Below are 14,819 nucleotides of genomic sequence, written 5' to 3'. Positions count from 1 at the left end.
TAGCACTGAAAAACCCTGTGGGACAGCAGGAGGTAGCTAACAAGGGTGGAAGTTTAGTACCTCCAGTCCTGGAGACCCTGTGGGTCAAGTAGTGCTGCCCAGGCTCTTGGACAAGTGGGTTCCATGTCCTTACTGGGACAGCCCTACAGATAGAACACACCACTGTTCCACGTGGCATACCCACCCTAGGAAGCCAAAAAGAAAGGCCACTGCAGCATCTGCATCTTCTTGCCTTGTGCCAGTGCTTCATTGCTCTCTTCCCCAGGTGACTGCCGAGGAGCTGTGCTCACTTCTCAGCCAAGTCTTTCAGATTGTTTACACTGAGTCCACGATAGACTTCCTGGACAGAGCAATATTTGATGGGGCCTCCACACCGACACGGCACATGTCCTTACACAGCGGTAAGTCTGGGCTCTGCACCTTCCTTTTTTCTTACTGGGCCCATCTGAGAGTCTCTCCTCATTTTCACCAACGTCCACCACCTCTCTCCTGCCACCCTCCGAGGTCAGAGCTCTCTCCTGCAAGGTACTGAAAACAGCCCTCTCCTCTGCTTTAACTGAGTGTGAGTTGGACAGGCACAAAGACTCTCTGGTGCCTGCAGATGTTTCCCCAGCTGGGCTGTGGGACATCAACCATTATCCTTCCCCCCCAGACCCTTTGCTTTTCTATTCATGTTGGATGGAAGCAGTTCATAAAACAATCCTTTTGTGGTTCTGCATCTCTGCTGAGTCAGTGTCCTGTCCTGCCACAGCACCTCTGGCACCATCCCGGCCTCAGCCCTGCACTTCTCACCTTCCAGCTGGAAAAACCGAGTCAGAAATCAGTTTGTGTAGGTCATGGGCTGACGAAAAGCACTGAGTTTCTGCCTCTCAGACTCCCATGTCTTGAATGCTTTCCTTGCAGATGACTCTTCTACAAAAGTGGATGTTAAGGAATCTTACGAAACAGAAGCAAGCACTTTGTAAGTTAAACGTGGCATGCTGTGCTCACTCGGCACTCGGACTTATTAGTGTGGCCTTGCTGCCAGGGTTAAAGCCCCCAGAGCAGGAACTGCTGCTGTCTGCACATTGAAAAGCTTCTGCTCGGTCTGGCTGAAACACTGGATGGTGTTTTTACTGTCTGTGTGCAATGCCCTGGTCCCTGCCTGGATTGTTCCACCACTGTGGCTTTCCAGAGAAGGTCACGTACACAGCGTATGCCCTGCGTCAGCAAAGCGGGGATGGATATGATGCTTGAATGGCTGCTTTGCCTTGGTGAAGTCCAAGCAAGTGGGGAGAAAGATTTTCCCAAAACTTCTGTATTGTGGAAACATTTTTCTTCCTAAATCAGTGATTGCTGAAAACATTGATGGTGTCTGGAGGCTGAAAACCTGACACACAAACCAGTTGTTTAAAATTGACTGGTGCTATTTGAAAATTTAACATTTAACACAAAATAAAGGGCTTTGACTTCTCCCTCCCCCCCCATTCCAAACAAAGAAAGCAGTTGGAGGGGAGATTTCCCCACTTAATCCTTCATTTGCAGCAGGTCACCAAGCCAATGTAGTTAAAGTCCCCCCCTGTGCTGTATGGGAGCCTACAGATGCCCTTCAGGAGCTGTAGGCTGCCAGCGTGACTGCAGAGAGCATGGCTCTCCCATGCCACAACCACCAGTGACGCAGAAGGTGCCAAGGAGATCTGGAGGACTCACTTTCTGTTTTGCATTTCAGTTCCTTTCCAGAAACCTTGGATGCAGGTGACAACTCCCCCTCTTCCTTCTCCACACAACAGTCTCCACACATTAAGACAGTCAGCGAGAGTGAGCTGAGCACCACAGCGACAGAGCTGCTCCAGGACTACATGATGACGGTAGAGTGTCCTTGGGGTGGCAGGGCTTTGGGGTGGATGGGTTTTCTTCCCTTTAAGGCATTCAAGTGCTCTCGGGATTTGATTTCGTTGCATTGGTGTGTAAAGCACGAGCTCATGCTGATATAGGAACATCTCATCCTCCTTTTCGTACAAGTTGTACTTGGACACCTCATGAGACCTGAACGCAGGCTTACATCCTTCAGGAGCACCCCGATCTCTTAGTACCCTCTCACCACATAAAGGCATGCCACACCATCCACGGTGCACCAGGCCCGTCACTTTGTGAGTCACAGGCCCTGTGTACACCCACAGCTTGTCCCTGTTTGAAAGCTGCCAGCTCCAGAGTGGGTCACACCAGCCTGTCCTGCTTTTCCATTGGGATGAGCTGGTTCATTAGTGCAGCTCTTATCAAGTAGCAATAAACCCCATAAATGCCATTCCCAGGCTCCACCTTGTCTCTTCCTCCTAAAAAAATCTCAGTGACAGTTGTGCTGTGCTTCTGTTCTGCAGCTCCGCACTAAACTCTCTTCCCAAGAGATCCAGCAATTTGCAATGCTGCTGCACGAATATCGCAATGGGGCTTCAATCCATGAATTCTGCATCAACTTGAAGCAGCTCTATGGGGACAGCAGAAAGTTCCTGCTCTTAGGTGAGTGGCTGCTGCCAGGGATCAATTGTGGCTGGGCAAGCGGAAGGTGAGAGCTGGCATCAGTCTGCTCCCAATGCCTCGTGATGTGGCCCGGTACCACTCACTGATACATGGGCCTCCTGAGAGGGGAGAGGGGTAATTGTGGGTAGCACAGATACTCCTTGGGATGTCACCAAACAAGGAACAACATCTCAATTGGTCTCTCCCTTGATGGTACTTCTTTCCTGAAGGCAGCTGGATCCATCTTGCTCAGGCCCTGGCCTCACAGGTTTGAGTTGCTCCTCAGGATGCTTACCACTCCTTCCTGACTGCAGAGGGAGCCTTCAGACCAGGCACTGGGCTTCTCTGGGCCCACTGGTGTAGAGAGATAGAATGTTCTGGTCCTTGGCTAGCCATGCAGTGCCCGACATCAAGCGATTCTGGTGGTGGATGTGCTGCACATCCAGGCATACTGAATCTGTGTTCCCTGGAGGGGACTTCATGGTGCTGGAAGGAGGGTGTCCACCGTGACAGGGGAGCAGGACCCTTTGGTTCCTCTTCATTAAAAGGAAGCTGAGAGCCTCAGAGACTCTTCATATCCCTCTGTCCTCAAACTCCCTGCTTTGATTTTGGGAAGATAAGGGAAGAGCAATTGACATCATCTACCTGGACTTTTGCAAGGCATTCAGCACTGTCCCACAGAACATCTTTGTCTCTAAACTGGATGGACATGGATTTGACAGATGAAGGAGCTGGCTGGATAGTCACACTCAAAGAGTCGTGGTCAGCAGCTCAATGTCCAAGTGGAGGCTAATGATGAGGGGTGTTCCTCAGGCGGTTGTGCTAGCACTGGCACTGTTCAACATCTTTGTCAGCAACATGGACACCCCAGCTCTAATTACAAGCAAAACCAAGTTAGTTACTTAGAATCCTCAAAGGGTAATCAGTGATGTGTCCAGCCCGCATCCTGCTGCCCCCCTGCTTCACAGCAGGTGACAGCCACCCTCCAGGGACTCTACCCAACGGTGGGAGGCACGAGGGAGACAGCACAGATGTTTCCTGAGTGCAGCCTGCAGCGTGGGCTGCTGCAGTAACAGCAATAAGCTCAGTAAAGCCAAGCAATATGTTTGGGTGAGGAATTGGAAGACGATCCTCTTGAAATCAGAAAATCCCACTTTAGCAGGATTTTTTAGGCTGCAGTTCTCAGGGGTGTAAAATGGGAGCTGGAGTCCTCAGAAGGCCTCATCCTTCCCTCCCCCCTAAACAGGCTCCTCTGCTGAGCCCTGTGCTGTTTGGGGGAGCTGAGGCACAACGGTGCAGCAGGGCTCTGCTGGAACACTCAGAAACCCCGGGGGGTGTTTCAGACAGCCAAGCAAATCCATGTGCAAATCCATCCCAGGTGTCTGTGCCATACAAATGATGCTGACATTTCCCTCCTCGTGTTTTCTTCCCGGCTCCAGGTCTTCGCCCCTTCATCCCCGAGAAGGACAGCCAACACTTTGAGAACTTCCTGGAGACCATTGGGGTGAAGGACGGCCGGGGCATCATCACAGACAGCTTTGGGAGGTACAGGCGGACTCTGAGCACCACCTCCAACTCCACCACCAATGGCAATGGCGCTGCCGGCAGCTCGGATGACCAGTCCGTCCCTTCCGAGGAGGACGAGTGGGACCGGATGATCTCGCACATCAGCAACGACATCGAAGCCCTGGGATGCAGCATGGACCGCGATTCCTCTTGAGAGCGAGCAGGGGGAGGACGGAGACACCCACAGCAGCGCGGGGATCCTCACCCTCCTTCTGGAAGAGGCTTTGGAGCTCCATCAGGATGCAGTTACTCTCCCATCCTCGTTCACAGCTCCAAGGGGCACCTGGTGCCCTCTTACCATGGAGGACCCCAGGGCAGGAGCCCAGCCTGTGGCCGTCTCCAATTTGGTTTTTACCGCTGCAGCAGGGAGACAGGTCGCCTACAGCCCTCTGCCTGGTTTACAGTTTTGCACATGGTATCCCTATTGTAACTGCTCTCCTCCTCCTCCTCTTCTTCTTCCTCCTCCCCCCGTTTTTGAATGAAGTTTACCACAATGTGAATTATTTAAACCTGGTGTTGATGTTGTCGAAACATTTTGGCTCCAGCCCCACAGGAGAAGCCGCCAATGCCTCTGCTGCTGCTGCCCGGCCTGAAAACCCCCCCATATCCCCCCCAGCTCTGCTCAGGGGGCCCCAGGAGCTGGAGAGGGGGGCACACAGCAGAAGTTTTCCCCACCAGCAGGGTCCTGTGTGCCCACAGACCCCTGTGTCTGCTGCAGCCTTCCCTTCCTGCCAAGCACAAAGCTTCGCCCCGTGAAACTCCCGTCAACTCAGTCTTCCCGGCACCCATCCTGGGGTGCTTGGTGGCTTCTGGGGCTCCCTGGAGACTGTGCCATCCCTGGGGGCCGGCGCCAGGATGGGAGAGCTGATCCCGGACCCACCCTAGGAAGGCTAGGAGTACATGTTGTACATGGTTTATATACAGTTATAAATACACACTTATTTTTTTAATCAGAATCCCTATGCAGAGGGAGAGGTGCCATTTGCAGCGGGCACCAGAGGAGAGGAGGCTGGTCCCTAGTTATCCTGGAGGAAGGATGGGGCTGGAAGAGGGATGGGACATCCCAGGCAGCACCCCAGGTCTCAGCCAGAGGCTCTGGCACCCAGGGGTGTTTCTGGCAGGGCTGGGAGTGCTCTAAGAGCAGATGCTGGCTCAGCAGTTTGGGGGATCAGGCCTTACCCCCCCCAGTGCCTTTAACCCCTGCTTTGTCCTTGCAGCCCCCCCCAGATCCTCCCTCCAGCCCCGTTCCTGTCCATCGCAGACGAAGACCAGCCTTCATCCATCCATGCTCTCCCTCCCCACCTTGCTCTGAGCAGCATTCCTTACCTGCCCTTCCCAGGATCGCAGGCACTGGCCCTTGGTACGATCTGGCACAGAGTCACCATTGCACCCCACATGAGGCTGGGGTCAGGGTGACCCCAATTCTGCTCCAGGGAGGGTCCTCACAGCCCAAATCCTCCTTTGTCCTTGACTCATGGGGTACACGAGGCCGCATCACCCCAGTGCCAGGCTAGGATACAGCTGGCCCTTTCGCTTCCAGTTTCAAGGCTGAAAAGAACAAGGCAAAGGGTCCCAGCACACATCCTCCAGCAGCAGGAAAAAGGATTTAGCCAGGACATATCCATCCCAGAGAGCATCGCGATGAAGAAGCTCACAGTTTCCTCCTGCCCCGTGTTTTTGCCATCCACCGAGGGAAAGGAAGCTGAAGGTCCCAGCTCCATCCATAGGGTCCCTAGGTGTCGGGGACTGAGATCTTCGTCCTCCTCCTCCTCAAGCCCAGGCGGCAGCAGCGTGGGGCTGGAGTTGTTTCAGTGCCTTTCTATGATTTACAGATTAAAACCCAAATTGCACGTATGGATGTTCAAGCGCGTAACAACTTCAGGAGAGTTGGAAGAGAAAACACACCCTATTTGGGACATGATTGTGTATGGAGAGGTTTAAACCAAGCTGTAACCACTTGCAGTGGGTTATTTTAATACAACAATGGGACTTAAACCTGGGAATAACCTGGGATGTGGCCTTCTGGGGGCCAAGGGGGGTTTCCTGCCTCCATCTCCCCGTCGGTGGCACCGGGAGGCCGCGTGTGTCTGCTCTCTGTATGGAGTGGTTGTTGCTACAGGTGAATACAGTTCTGCACCCGGCCGTGCTTTGTCTCCTTGCTAAAGCCCTCACTCAGCCCTCCTGGGTCACCCGGCTTCATTGAGCACCTCTAACTAGCAATAGGGGGGGTAAAGCCCTGATGGCTTCAGGAGCATCTTGGGACTCCTGTCACCCCATGCCACCCCCAGAGCCACCTGTCCCAGCACAGCCACCCACATTCCCCAGGTGCCCCCATCCCGTGCTGGAAACACGGGTGCCCCCGAGCTCCACGAGCCACAGGACAGCCCAGAGCCCCCCAAATCACCATGAGGAGAGGTGGGGTGCGATCCAAGTGATACATGAGGCCATTTATTGAGCGATACGGACGCAGAGGAGAAGTATGGGGGTGTATAGAGGAAGGATGGCAGAAGGGGGGTAGTAACTGTGCATCTATACAGGGGGGCCGGGACAGCGCCGGCCGCTACATGGTCAGCTCCTGTGGAAGAGAGCAGAGTGTGAGGGGACCACCCCACAGCACCCCAATTGGTGCTAGGGGTGCCAGGGGGTCCCCCCCCTTCCCAGCCACTCACCATGATGGCGTTGACAATGTCGTTGTTGTTGTGCCGAAGCGCCCGCACGGCTTTCGGGCGCGAGACATTGGCCTGGGCCATCACCAGCTCGATGTCCCTCACCTCCAGTCCCGTCTCATCCACCTGCAAGGTGGGAACACCACTGTCACCCCCCCCAGCGCTGGCCTGTCCCCAGGACACCGGGGGTTCCCCTCTGCCCCCTGTCCCAGCACCCACCTCCTCCTCCTCCTCGCTCTCCTCCTTGATGGTGAGGGTCGGGGCCGTCTCCGTGATCAGTGGCGAGTGCTCCATCGGCACCTTGAACTTCTCTGCCGCCGCCTTGTGCACTTGCTGCGACAGGTCCTCGATCTGCGGTGCGGGGGGGACAGCATCACCCACCCGTGCCCAAAGGGATGTCCCTGCCCGCCCCAAGGGGGGGCACCCCCCACCCCTCACCTTGGCTTCCCCAAAGACAATGTAGATGTCGGACGCGGGGCTCTTGAAGACGTCGGGTTTGGTGATGACGAAGAGGATGTTCTTGGACTTGCGGATGGTGATGCGGGTGACGCCGTGGATCTGCCGCAGCCCCAGCTTGGACATGGCCTGGGGACACACACACATGGACACACAGAGGTGACCTCATGTCCCACCACCCCAGGGCAGCCAAGGAAGGGGGCTCCAGCCCCACAGCAACACCCGCACCCCCTGGGACAAGGGCAAACCCAGGGTTGCAGGACAACATTGTCCCCTGCTGCAGCCCGGCTGAGTCCCCCACCAGGACAGGGGACCCCACATCACCCCCTACCCACCACAACCCCCAAAGCGGGGACTTGCCCTCTAACAGCCCAAGGCTCCCCCCCGCCTCCAATCCCTGGGATGGGATGAGGACCCCAGTGCCATGGCTGACCCCATCGATCCCATCCCACCTTCCTGGCCTTCTTCTCGCTCCGGCTCTGCTTTGCCTTGCTGACCGTCTCCTCCCCGGTGCCCAGCGAGTGGGTGAGCTGTGCCTGCCAGAGAGCACTGGGTGAGAGCAGCCCCAGCACCCTGGGGGGGGCCCCCCAACATCCCACATCCTGCCCCCCAAATCACCCCAACCTGTGTCTGCGCTGGCGGCGGCTCCGAGCCCTCGGGCTCCTCCAGCTCCGGGATGGACTCATCGTTGCTCTCCGACTCATTACAGGACCCTGTGGCCAAGCAGAGGGGTGCGATGGAGACATGCTCTGAGCCCCCCAAAACATGGGGGGAGGGAGCCCCCCGGGACCCTCCTCTCACCCTTGTGGTTGGCCTCGCAGCGGCGGGGGGCCGGGGGCTGCTTGTCCTGGCGCAGGGCGATGCCGGCGGCTTCCCGCAGGCGCTGGATCTCGGGGCAGGGGTACGGAGCCTCCGCCTCGCTGGAGGAGCTCGACTCCGACTGCAGCGACCCCCGGGGGGGGCCCCGGCTGCCCGGCCCCGCCTGCCGGCCTCGGGCCTCCTTCTCCTTGCGCGGGGAGGGCTGGGGGGCTGCAGGGGGGGGGGCAAGAGGGGGCTGAGCTGGGGCCCACCCCCGAACTCGCTTCCATAGGGCTGAACCTGCTCGCCCCATCACACAGCCTGCGAGCACCCAAAGCACACCCCCAGCACCACACCGTGGGGGATGCCCACCCTGGTCCCCCACAGCACCCTATGCGAGTGGGAGGGTAGGGCCAAGGTGGTAGCCCCCCAAATCCCTTCTGTGGGGCTGAACCCACCCCGGGATCCCACAAAGGGGACCCTGGCACTCCACCATAGGTGGCACCCAGCAACGCCTCATGGAAGCAGAGAGTGCCTGAGGGGGCTGAGCTGGTGATGCCCCCGAAATCCCCTCCATGGGGCCAAACCCAGCCTCCTTATCCCCATCGCACACCCTGGGACCTCCCGAAAGGGCCCCCCAAGCAGCCCACCCCACCGCAATAGGCAGGTGCGTGCTGGGGGATGCTTCTTACCCTCGAGGTGCTTCCTGGTGGGCGGCAGGACAGACGGATGCTCCTCGCCGGCGGGGAGCCCTGATGGGGTGTCCTGGGGGCCGCGGGCTGGGTCGGGACGTGGCGATGGCGGCGATGGGGCAGCGGCGAGAGGAGGCACTTGGCTGAGTTTGGGGAGCGGAGAGCAGGGGGCTGGCGGCGCGCTGGGGGGCTCGGGCCGGGGTTGGGGGGCAGCATCCCCGGCTGGCTCCGGGGAGGGCTCCGGCTGAGCATCCCCCCCTTGGCTGGCACCCAGAGCAGGCTGGGGGCTGGATGGGGTCCCCGCCATCGTCGCCATCATCTCCTCTTCCTCCTGCTGGCCGGGGGGCGCCGGGGGCTCACTGGGGGGGCTCGGGGGGCCGCTCTCCCCCAGGACTTTGGCATCGGTTTCCCCATCAGTCTGGCCCGGGGGGGCATCGCCAGGCAGAGGGGTCACGGGCTCCTCTGTTGCCCCATCACTTGGGGGACCCTCCAGGGGCTCTGCAGATGCCTCGGGGGGCTCCGTGGGCCTGGGGGGGAGGCGGGGGGCCGGCAGATCCCCAAAGGAGCCCTGCAGCATGGCAGTGACCCGCTGCCGGTCCTCCCGGCGCTGCCAGCCCGCCCCGCTCTCCGAAAAGGCACCGGGTGTGGGGAGCAGTTCGAGGGGGGCCCCCACGTACACCTCCCGCTCCGAAGCGGTGAAGAGCAACGGGGGGGCGGCGGGGGGCGAGGCGGGCAGGCAGAGGGCCAGGCAGCGGCGGGCAGCAGCATCCTCTGCATCCTCCTTGGGAGACGGGGGTCGGGGGGGGGCAGCCGCTGCTGCTGCGTGGTCCTCAGGAGCTGCGAAGGAGACGGGGTCGGTGCGGGAGCGGGAGGTGTCCAGCAGCTCCGGGGGGGAATCCTTGGAGGAAGCAGTGGGAGCCTCCCGTTCCTCGGGGGGAGGCACCGTTGTCTCCTGCGCCGTGGGACGCGCGCTCACTGGTGGCTCCAGGGATGCGCTGGCTGAGGCTGCCGCATCCACCAGATCCTCGCTGGCATCGCAGGGGGACACATCCCGTGGTGGGGGTGATGGTGCCAGGACGCTGGGAGTCACTGGTGGCACCAGGTCTGGGTCAGTGGATGCGGTGTCCGGCTCGCCCGGTGGGACTGGTGTCACCAGTGATGCCAGGTTCTTGGCCATGGTGTCCGGCTCATCCAGTGCGACTGGTACCACCAATGGCACCGCGTCAGTGGCTACAGGATCCAGCTCATCTGGTGGGATCGGTGTCACCAGTGGTACCATGTCAGTGGCTGCGGTGTCCGGCTCATCCGGCAGGCTGGGTGTTACCAATGACACCAGGTTGGGGGCCGTGGTGTCCAGTTCATCCAGTGGGATTGGTGTCACCATTGGTGCCATGTCAGTGGCTGCGGTGTCCGGCTCATCTGGCAGGCTGGGTGTCACCAATGACACCAGGTTGGTGGCCACGGTGTCTGGCTCATCCAGTGGGATGGGCATTACCAGCGGCACCAGGTTGGTGGCTATAGTGTCCGGCTCATCTGGTAGGTCGGGTGTCACCAATGGCACCAGGTCAGTGGCCATGGGCTCTGGCTCATCCGATGGGCTGGGTGTCACTGGTGGTACCAGGTTGGTGGCCATGGTTTCTGGCTCATCAGATGGGCTGGGTGTCACCGGTGGTACCAGGTTGGTGGCCATGGTTTCTGGCTCATCTGATGGGCTGGGTGTCACCGGTGGCATCAGGTTGGTGGCCATGGTGTCCGGCTCATCTGGAGGGCTGGCTGTCACCAGTGGCACCAGGTTGGTGGCCACAGTGTCCGGCTCATCCAATGGGCTGGCTGTCACCAGTGGCACCAAGTTAGTGGCCACGATATCTGGCTCATCTGGAGGGCTGGCTGTCACCGGTGGCACCAGGTTGGTGGCCATGGTGTCTGGCTCATCCGATGGGCTGGCTGCCACCAGGTTGGTGGCCAGACTGTCCAGCTCATCATGGCCATCAGTGGCTGCCAGCTCGGTGCTGTCCACTCTCCCAGTGCCAAGCTCATGGTCACTGTCACCAACATCATCACCATCATCATCTTCACTCCCAGGGCCACCCTGGGGCTCCCCGTTAGCTGGTGCCGCATCATCCTGCTGCACCCCCTCAATTTGGGGGTCCCTGGAGCAGAGGCTCAGGGGCTGCAGGATGCTGCTGCTCTCTGCTGGCTCCATGCTGGGCCCCTCTCCCAGTGCTGCCATGACGGAATCATCCTTTGCCACTGGCTCCTTCTCAGCACCCGGCATTGCCACTGGCTCCTCTGGGAGTTGCGAGGGTTCTGGCGGGGGACATTCCCTGGGAATGGGGTCTGGCTCCCGTGGGACACTGTGCTCCGGGGCTAACGCTTCCTCCAGCTCCGAGGAGGAAGAGGAAGACGTGAGGAAGGTCTCGCCATCCGGCTGCACGCTGCCTTCCCCAGAGGGTGCTGGGGGGGTCTCGCTGCCATCCCGCTCCTGCATCCCTGGCTCCGTGGTACCGATGTCCCCTCTGATGGCATCCTCCACACCGGGCACCGTGCTCGCCGGCTCCTCACCTCTGCTGTGCTGCGGGGACCCCTCCGCTGACCCATTGCCACCTGGGGCCACCCCGGCGTGAAGGTGGAGCTCGATGCCGCCGTCCCCAGCAGCATCGGTGCCGGCGGGCGCGGTGGCGGAGCCAGGGGGAGCCCCGTCGGCCCCCATGGCGTGGCGCTCGGTGCCGTAGAGCCGCTCGTCCTCCTCGCCATCGTAAGCGGCCGAGTCGGAGGAGGCGGAGGTGTCATCATGGAAGGCAAAGGACTCATCCACCCCTTCGGTGATGGAGGTCTCTGACAGAGAGCGCAGGAAGGAGGCCGAGGTGCTGCCACCTTCTTCCTCTTCCTCCTCCTCTTCTTCTTCCTCCTCATCCTCCTCTTCCTCCTCCTCCTCGCCGGTCAGGGGCAGCAGTGCTGTGCCGGCGGGCAGCGGGGTGATCTCCACCGCCTCAGCCTGGAAGAGCAGGCTGCCGCGGAAGGGCAGCAGTGCCGCTGGGATCAAGCCCGCACCGGGCAGCCCCTCGCCCCCCGACATGTCCCACTCCTCATCCTCCTCCTCGTCCTCCAGCGTCTGCCCATCACCATCATCACCCCCAGGCAGGGCGAAAAGTCCATCTTCCTCCTCATCCTCCTCCTCGGGAGACGGCGGGGTGAAGGCAGGGGGATGCTCCAGGCAGGGGGGCAGAGCTTCCACCTCCACCATGCCTTCAGCCTCAGCTTCAGCCACTGCCAGTGCTTCGGCCTCGGCCACCAGGTTGGGGGAGCAGGACGGGGAGGTGCTGGCCGTGCCGGAGGACCCCCAGCTGCCCCCCTCGGCCGTCATGTAGGAGCCGGAGGGGGACGTCGGGGGGGAGCAGAGCCCCTCGCTCTCCCCGTCCGTCTGCTCCTCGGAGGGAGGCGGCAGCAGCCGGGCCCCCCCGACCCGGATGGGGGTGGAGGGGGCCGTGAAGAAGAGGTCGGGGTCCATGGCGGCAGCAGCGGGGGTTCTCCCGGAGGAGGGCTCAGCCGCTTGGCGCTGGGGGGGATCTTTGGTGGGCGCAGGGAAGGGGCAAGGCACAGCAGGCAGGGGGGCCCCCCCCCGGAGCTCGGGGTCGGTGGGGGAGCGCGTCTCCTCCCCCATGACGATGCGGGTGTCCAGGGGGTCTGCGGGCAGGGGGGGCCGGCAGGACTCGCCGGGGGGGGCAGCAGCGGGGGGGCCCAGGTCGCAGCTGGCCCCCTCGGGCTGCGGGCGAGCCTCCTCCTTGGTGGCCATCGGTGGAGGGCCTGGGGCAGGCGGGGGCACTGCGGAGAGAGGGGGGAAACCCCGTCAGTGCCAGGGCACCCTGGGGTGGGGGGCACCCAGCCAGGACGGTGCCAGGCCCCTCTAGGGGTGGGAAAATAGGGTGACCCCCACCCAGAGCACCCACAGGGTTGGGTGACACTGGGGGGGGGACACACACACCAATAGCTCCCTCCAGCCCCTCTCTATGGGTAAAGGGTGCTGCTGTATTAAGGAAAGGGGGACACCCAGGTGTCCCCAAGAAAAGGCAACCTCTCCATTGCCGGGGGGGCTAAAACACCCCATAACCCCCCCACCTCACAGCATGACCCCTGCAGGGAGCTCTGTGCCCACCCGTGCACTGAGTGCGTGGGTCCTCAGCTGCTCATTACCCAGGTAGGGAACGCTGCAGGCATGGAGCACCACAGCATCCTCCCCATCCCATGAGCACCCCAAAGCCCTTTTCCCAGCGGTGCTCCCCACATTACCTGGGGTCCCCAAGGGCAAGCCCATAGGGAGGAGCAACCAGGACCCACCTCCAGCCACAAACACAGCAAAGCCCCATATGGCCCCCTCGGGGGCTTTATATAGGGGTGAGGGGGCGGGGCACGGCAGCGAGGGATGCTGGGAGGTGGGGGGGGCAGGGCCTCACCTGGGTATTTAGCAGGTGCTTTTCTCTCCCCCCCCCCATAGACCTGGGGTGGTTCAGTCTTGCCGTGTCTCCCCTGGGAGCTGGGCAGTGCTCAAAGGGTTAATGGGGGTGGTGGCTCTCCCCTGTGAGGGATACTGGGATCACCTTACCCCTTCCTTGCTGCTGTCTGTCCAACCGCTGGCTCCCCCCGTGCCTACTGGGGGGTGTTTTGGGGTTCCCCTGATCCCATCTGCACAAAGGACCTTGTTCCCCCCTGGAGGGGAAGCCCTGCTTTCCCCCCATCCCCGCGCACAAATCAGCCGCTCACTCCCTTTTGGGGGGATCATTGTGCTCCCCTTATGTGGCTTATGGGGAAGTGTGGGGAGGAAACCGAGGCACAAGGGGAGGGTGGCAATGGAGACACCCCCCCCCCCCCCGGCTGTCCTCAGCCCCCCATGCTGAGCCCGCGGGGTGACCTTGGGCCGCGGCTCTGCGCTGCCCGTGCCTCAGTTTCCCCACGCAGCTGTCCCTGGGGGGGGGGGGGGGTTCAGCCTCCCCGGGGCACCGAGACCCCCTGTGCGTCCCACGGGGGCTCTCGGTGCGGGGAATGGCGGGGCACGGCCCGGGGCTGGGCACTGGGGGTGAAGAGGGAGGCGTCCCCAAAGGGGTGTCCCCAAAGTCACCTCCCGCCGTGCTCCGGGGGTGCCGGTACCGGAGCCCCTCACGGTGCTGGCTGCCGAGAGCCGCCGCAGCGCCCGGCCCTGTGTCTCCCATCGCTCCTGCTCCTTCCTCCATTGCATCCCTCCATCCGCCCGCTCCATCCCTCCACCCCGCATCCCTCCATCCCCGCGGCCTCCCCGCGGCCTCACCTGCCTCCGATCCCTCCGGCATTCCGTTTTCCTCCTCCAATCCCCCCAGCCCTTGGCTTTTCACCGATTCTCCGGGCATGGCGATGCCAGAGCCCGGCCGGCCGGCCCGGGCGGCCGCCTGCCCACCCAGCTCAGCCACCTTTGGCTCGGGCTGGACGAAGGCGGCTGCGCCGGCAGGAGCGGAGCATTAGTGGGGCTCTGGCGGGGGGGCCGGCGGCCGGATCAGCCCCGTCATCCCAGATGATGTCAGCAGGAATTTTTTTTCCCTGTTTTTTTTCCCTCCCGTTCCCTTCCCTGCCTTTTCTCTCTCTCCAGTATCTTTTTCCCTTGTATTATATATCCCTCCGGCGGGGAGAAAGCGGGGTGTGTGCCAGGCACTGCGGCGGTGGGAGGGGAGGGCAGAGCCCACCCCGTCACCGCTTGCATCAGCTCGGGGTGGGGGACACACACACACACACAACACACACAGGGAGTGGGGTCCCCCCCAGCCTCAGTTTCCCCACCCGGGGTGGGATTGATGAGCAGGGGGGGTGAAGGGTGGATTTTGCCTCCCTAAAATATAGGGGTGAGCATCCAGAGGTCTCCTAGGGATCGGATTGTTTGCATCACCCCCCCCCCTAAAGCAGATGCGTGCGTTTGGTGGTGGCAGGAGGTTGGGGGGACGCCGGTGTCCCCTCCCTGCGCGTCCCCAGGGCATCGCCCCGCGCCCGGGTACCGCTGGGGAGGTAGGATGGGTGCCTGCACGGTCTCCATGGGAACGGCCCTTCTCCTCCTCTCGTCTCCGTGGTGATGGAGACGAGGATGAGGATGGCTCCCTGGCAACACGGCAGGGGGTGGTGGTGGGAC

The 14,819-nt window shown here is 61.3% G+C and overlaps 2 protein-coding genes across 4 annotated transcripts in view; one reads left to right on the top strand and one right to left on the bottom strand.

The window, feature by feature from the left end:
* CCM2 (CCM2 scaffold protein) overlaps positions 1-6,204 on the top strand; it is a 33,872-nt gene extending 27,668 nt beyond the window's left edge. For both annotated transcript variants that reach the window (XM_065667008.1, XM_065667009.1), the window contains exons 6-10: positions 266-401; positions 904-961; positions 1,709-1,847; positions 2,358-2,496; positions 3,936-6,204. In XM_065667008.1, the coding sequence (XP_065523080.1) occupies positions 266-401; positions 904-961; positions 1,709-1,847; positions 2,358-2,496; positions 3,936-4,216 (753 nt within the window). In that variant the 3' untranslated portion in view covers positions 4,217-6,204. The remainder of the gene's footprint in view (positions 1-265; positions 402-903; positions 962-1,708; positions 1,848-2,357; positions 2,497-3,935) is intronic.
* A 279-nt stretch (positions 6,205-6,483) lies between these two features.
* NACAD (NAC alpha domain containing) lies at positions 6,484-14,122 on the bottom strand. 2 transcript variants are annotated; one of them, XM_065667007.1, is made up of 9 exons: positions 13,974-14,122; positions 8,675-12,496; positions 7,986-8,213; positions 7,809-7,897; positions 7,637-7,720; positions 7,167-7,313; positions 6,948-7,079; positions 6,732-6,854; positions 6,484-6,637 (listed from the first exon to the last, which is right to left on the bottom strand). In XM_065667007.1, exons 1-9 carry the CDS (start codon positions 14,050-14,052, stop codon positions 6,623-6,625), a joined length of 4,719 nt encoding a protein of 1,572 aa, XP_065523079.1. In that variant the 5' UTR covers positions 14,053-14,122; the 3' UTR covers positions 6,484-6,622. The 2 variants fall into 2 exon arrangements, with proteins under 2 accessions (XP_065523079.1, XP_065523078.1); XM_065667006.1 differs by lacking the exon at positions 13,974-14,122 and adding an exon at positions 12,962-13,017.
* Between the last annotated feature and the right edge of the window lie 697 nt (positions 14,123-14,819).

This window comes from Lathamus discolor, chromosome 2 (genome assembly GCF_037157495.1).
Source record: "Lathamus discolor isolate bLatDis1 chromosome 2, bLatDis1.hap1, whole genome shotgun sequence".
Classification (NCBI taxonomy): Eukaryota; Metazoa; Chordata; class Aves; order Psittaciformes; family Psittacidae; genus Lathamus; species Lathamus discolor.
The sequence above is the reverse complement of the archived record's forward strand: the minus strand, read 5'-3'. Positions and strand labels throughout refer to the sequence as shown.

Excerpts from the sequence above, each read along its gene's own strand:
- NACAD (XM_065667007.1), bottom strand. The coding sequence starts at position 14,052 with ATGCCCGGAGAATCGGTGAAAAGCCAAGGGCTGGGGGGATTGGAGGAG. Across the intron at positions 7,721-7,808 it reads CGCCGCCAGCGCAGACACAG|GCACAGCTCACCCACTCGCT; the intron begins GTTGGGGTGATT and ends GCTCTCTGGCAG. Across the intron at positions 6,855-6,947 it reads AGAGCGAGGAGGAGGAGGAG|GTGGATGAGACGGGACTGGA; the intron begins GTGGGTGCTGGG and ends CCCACCTTGCAG.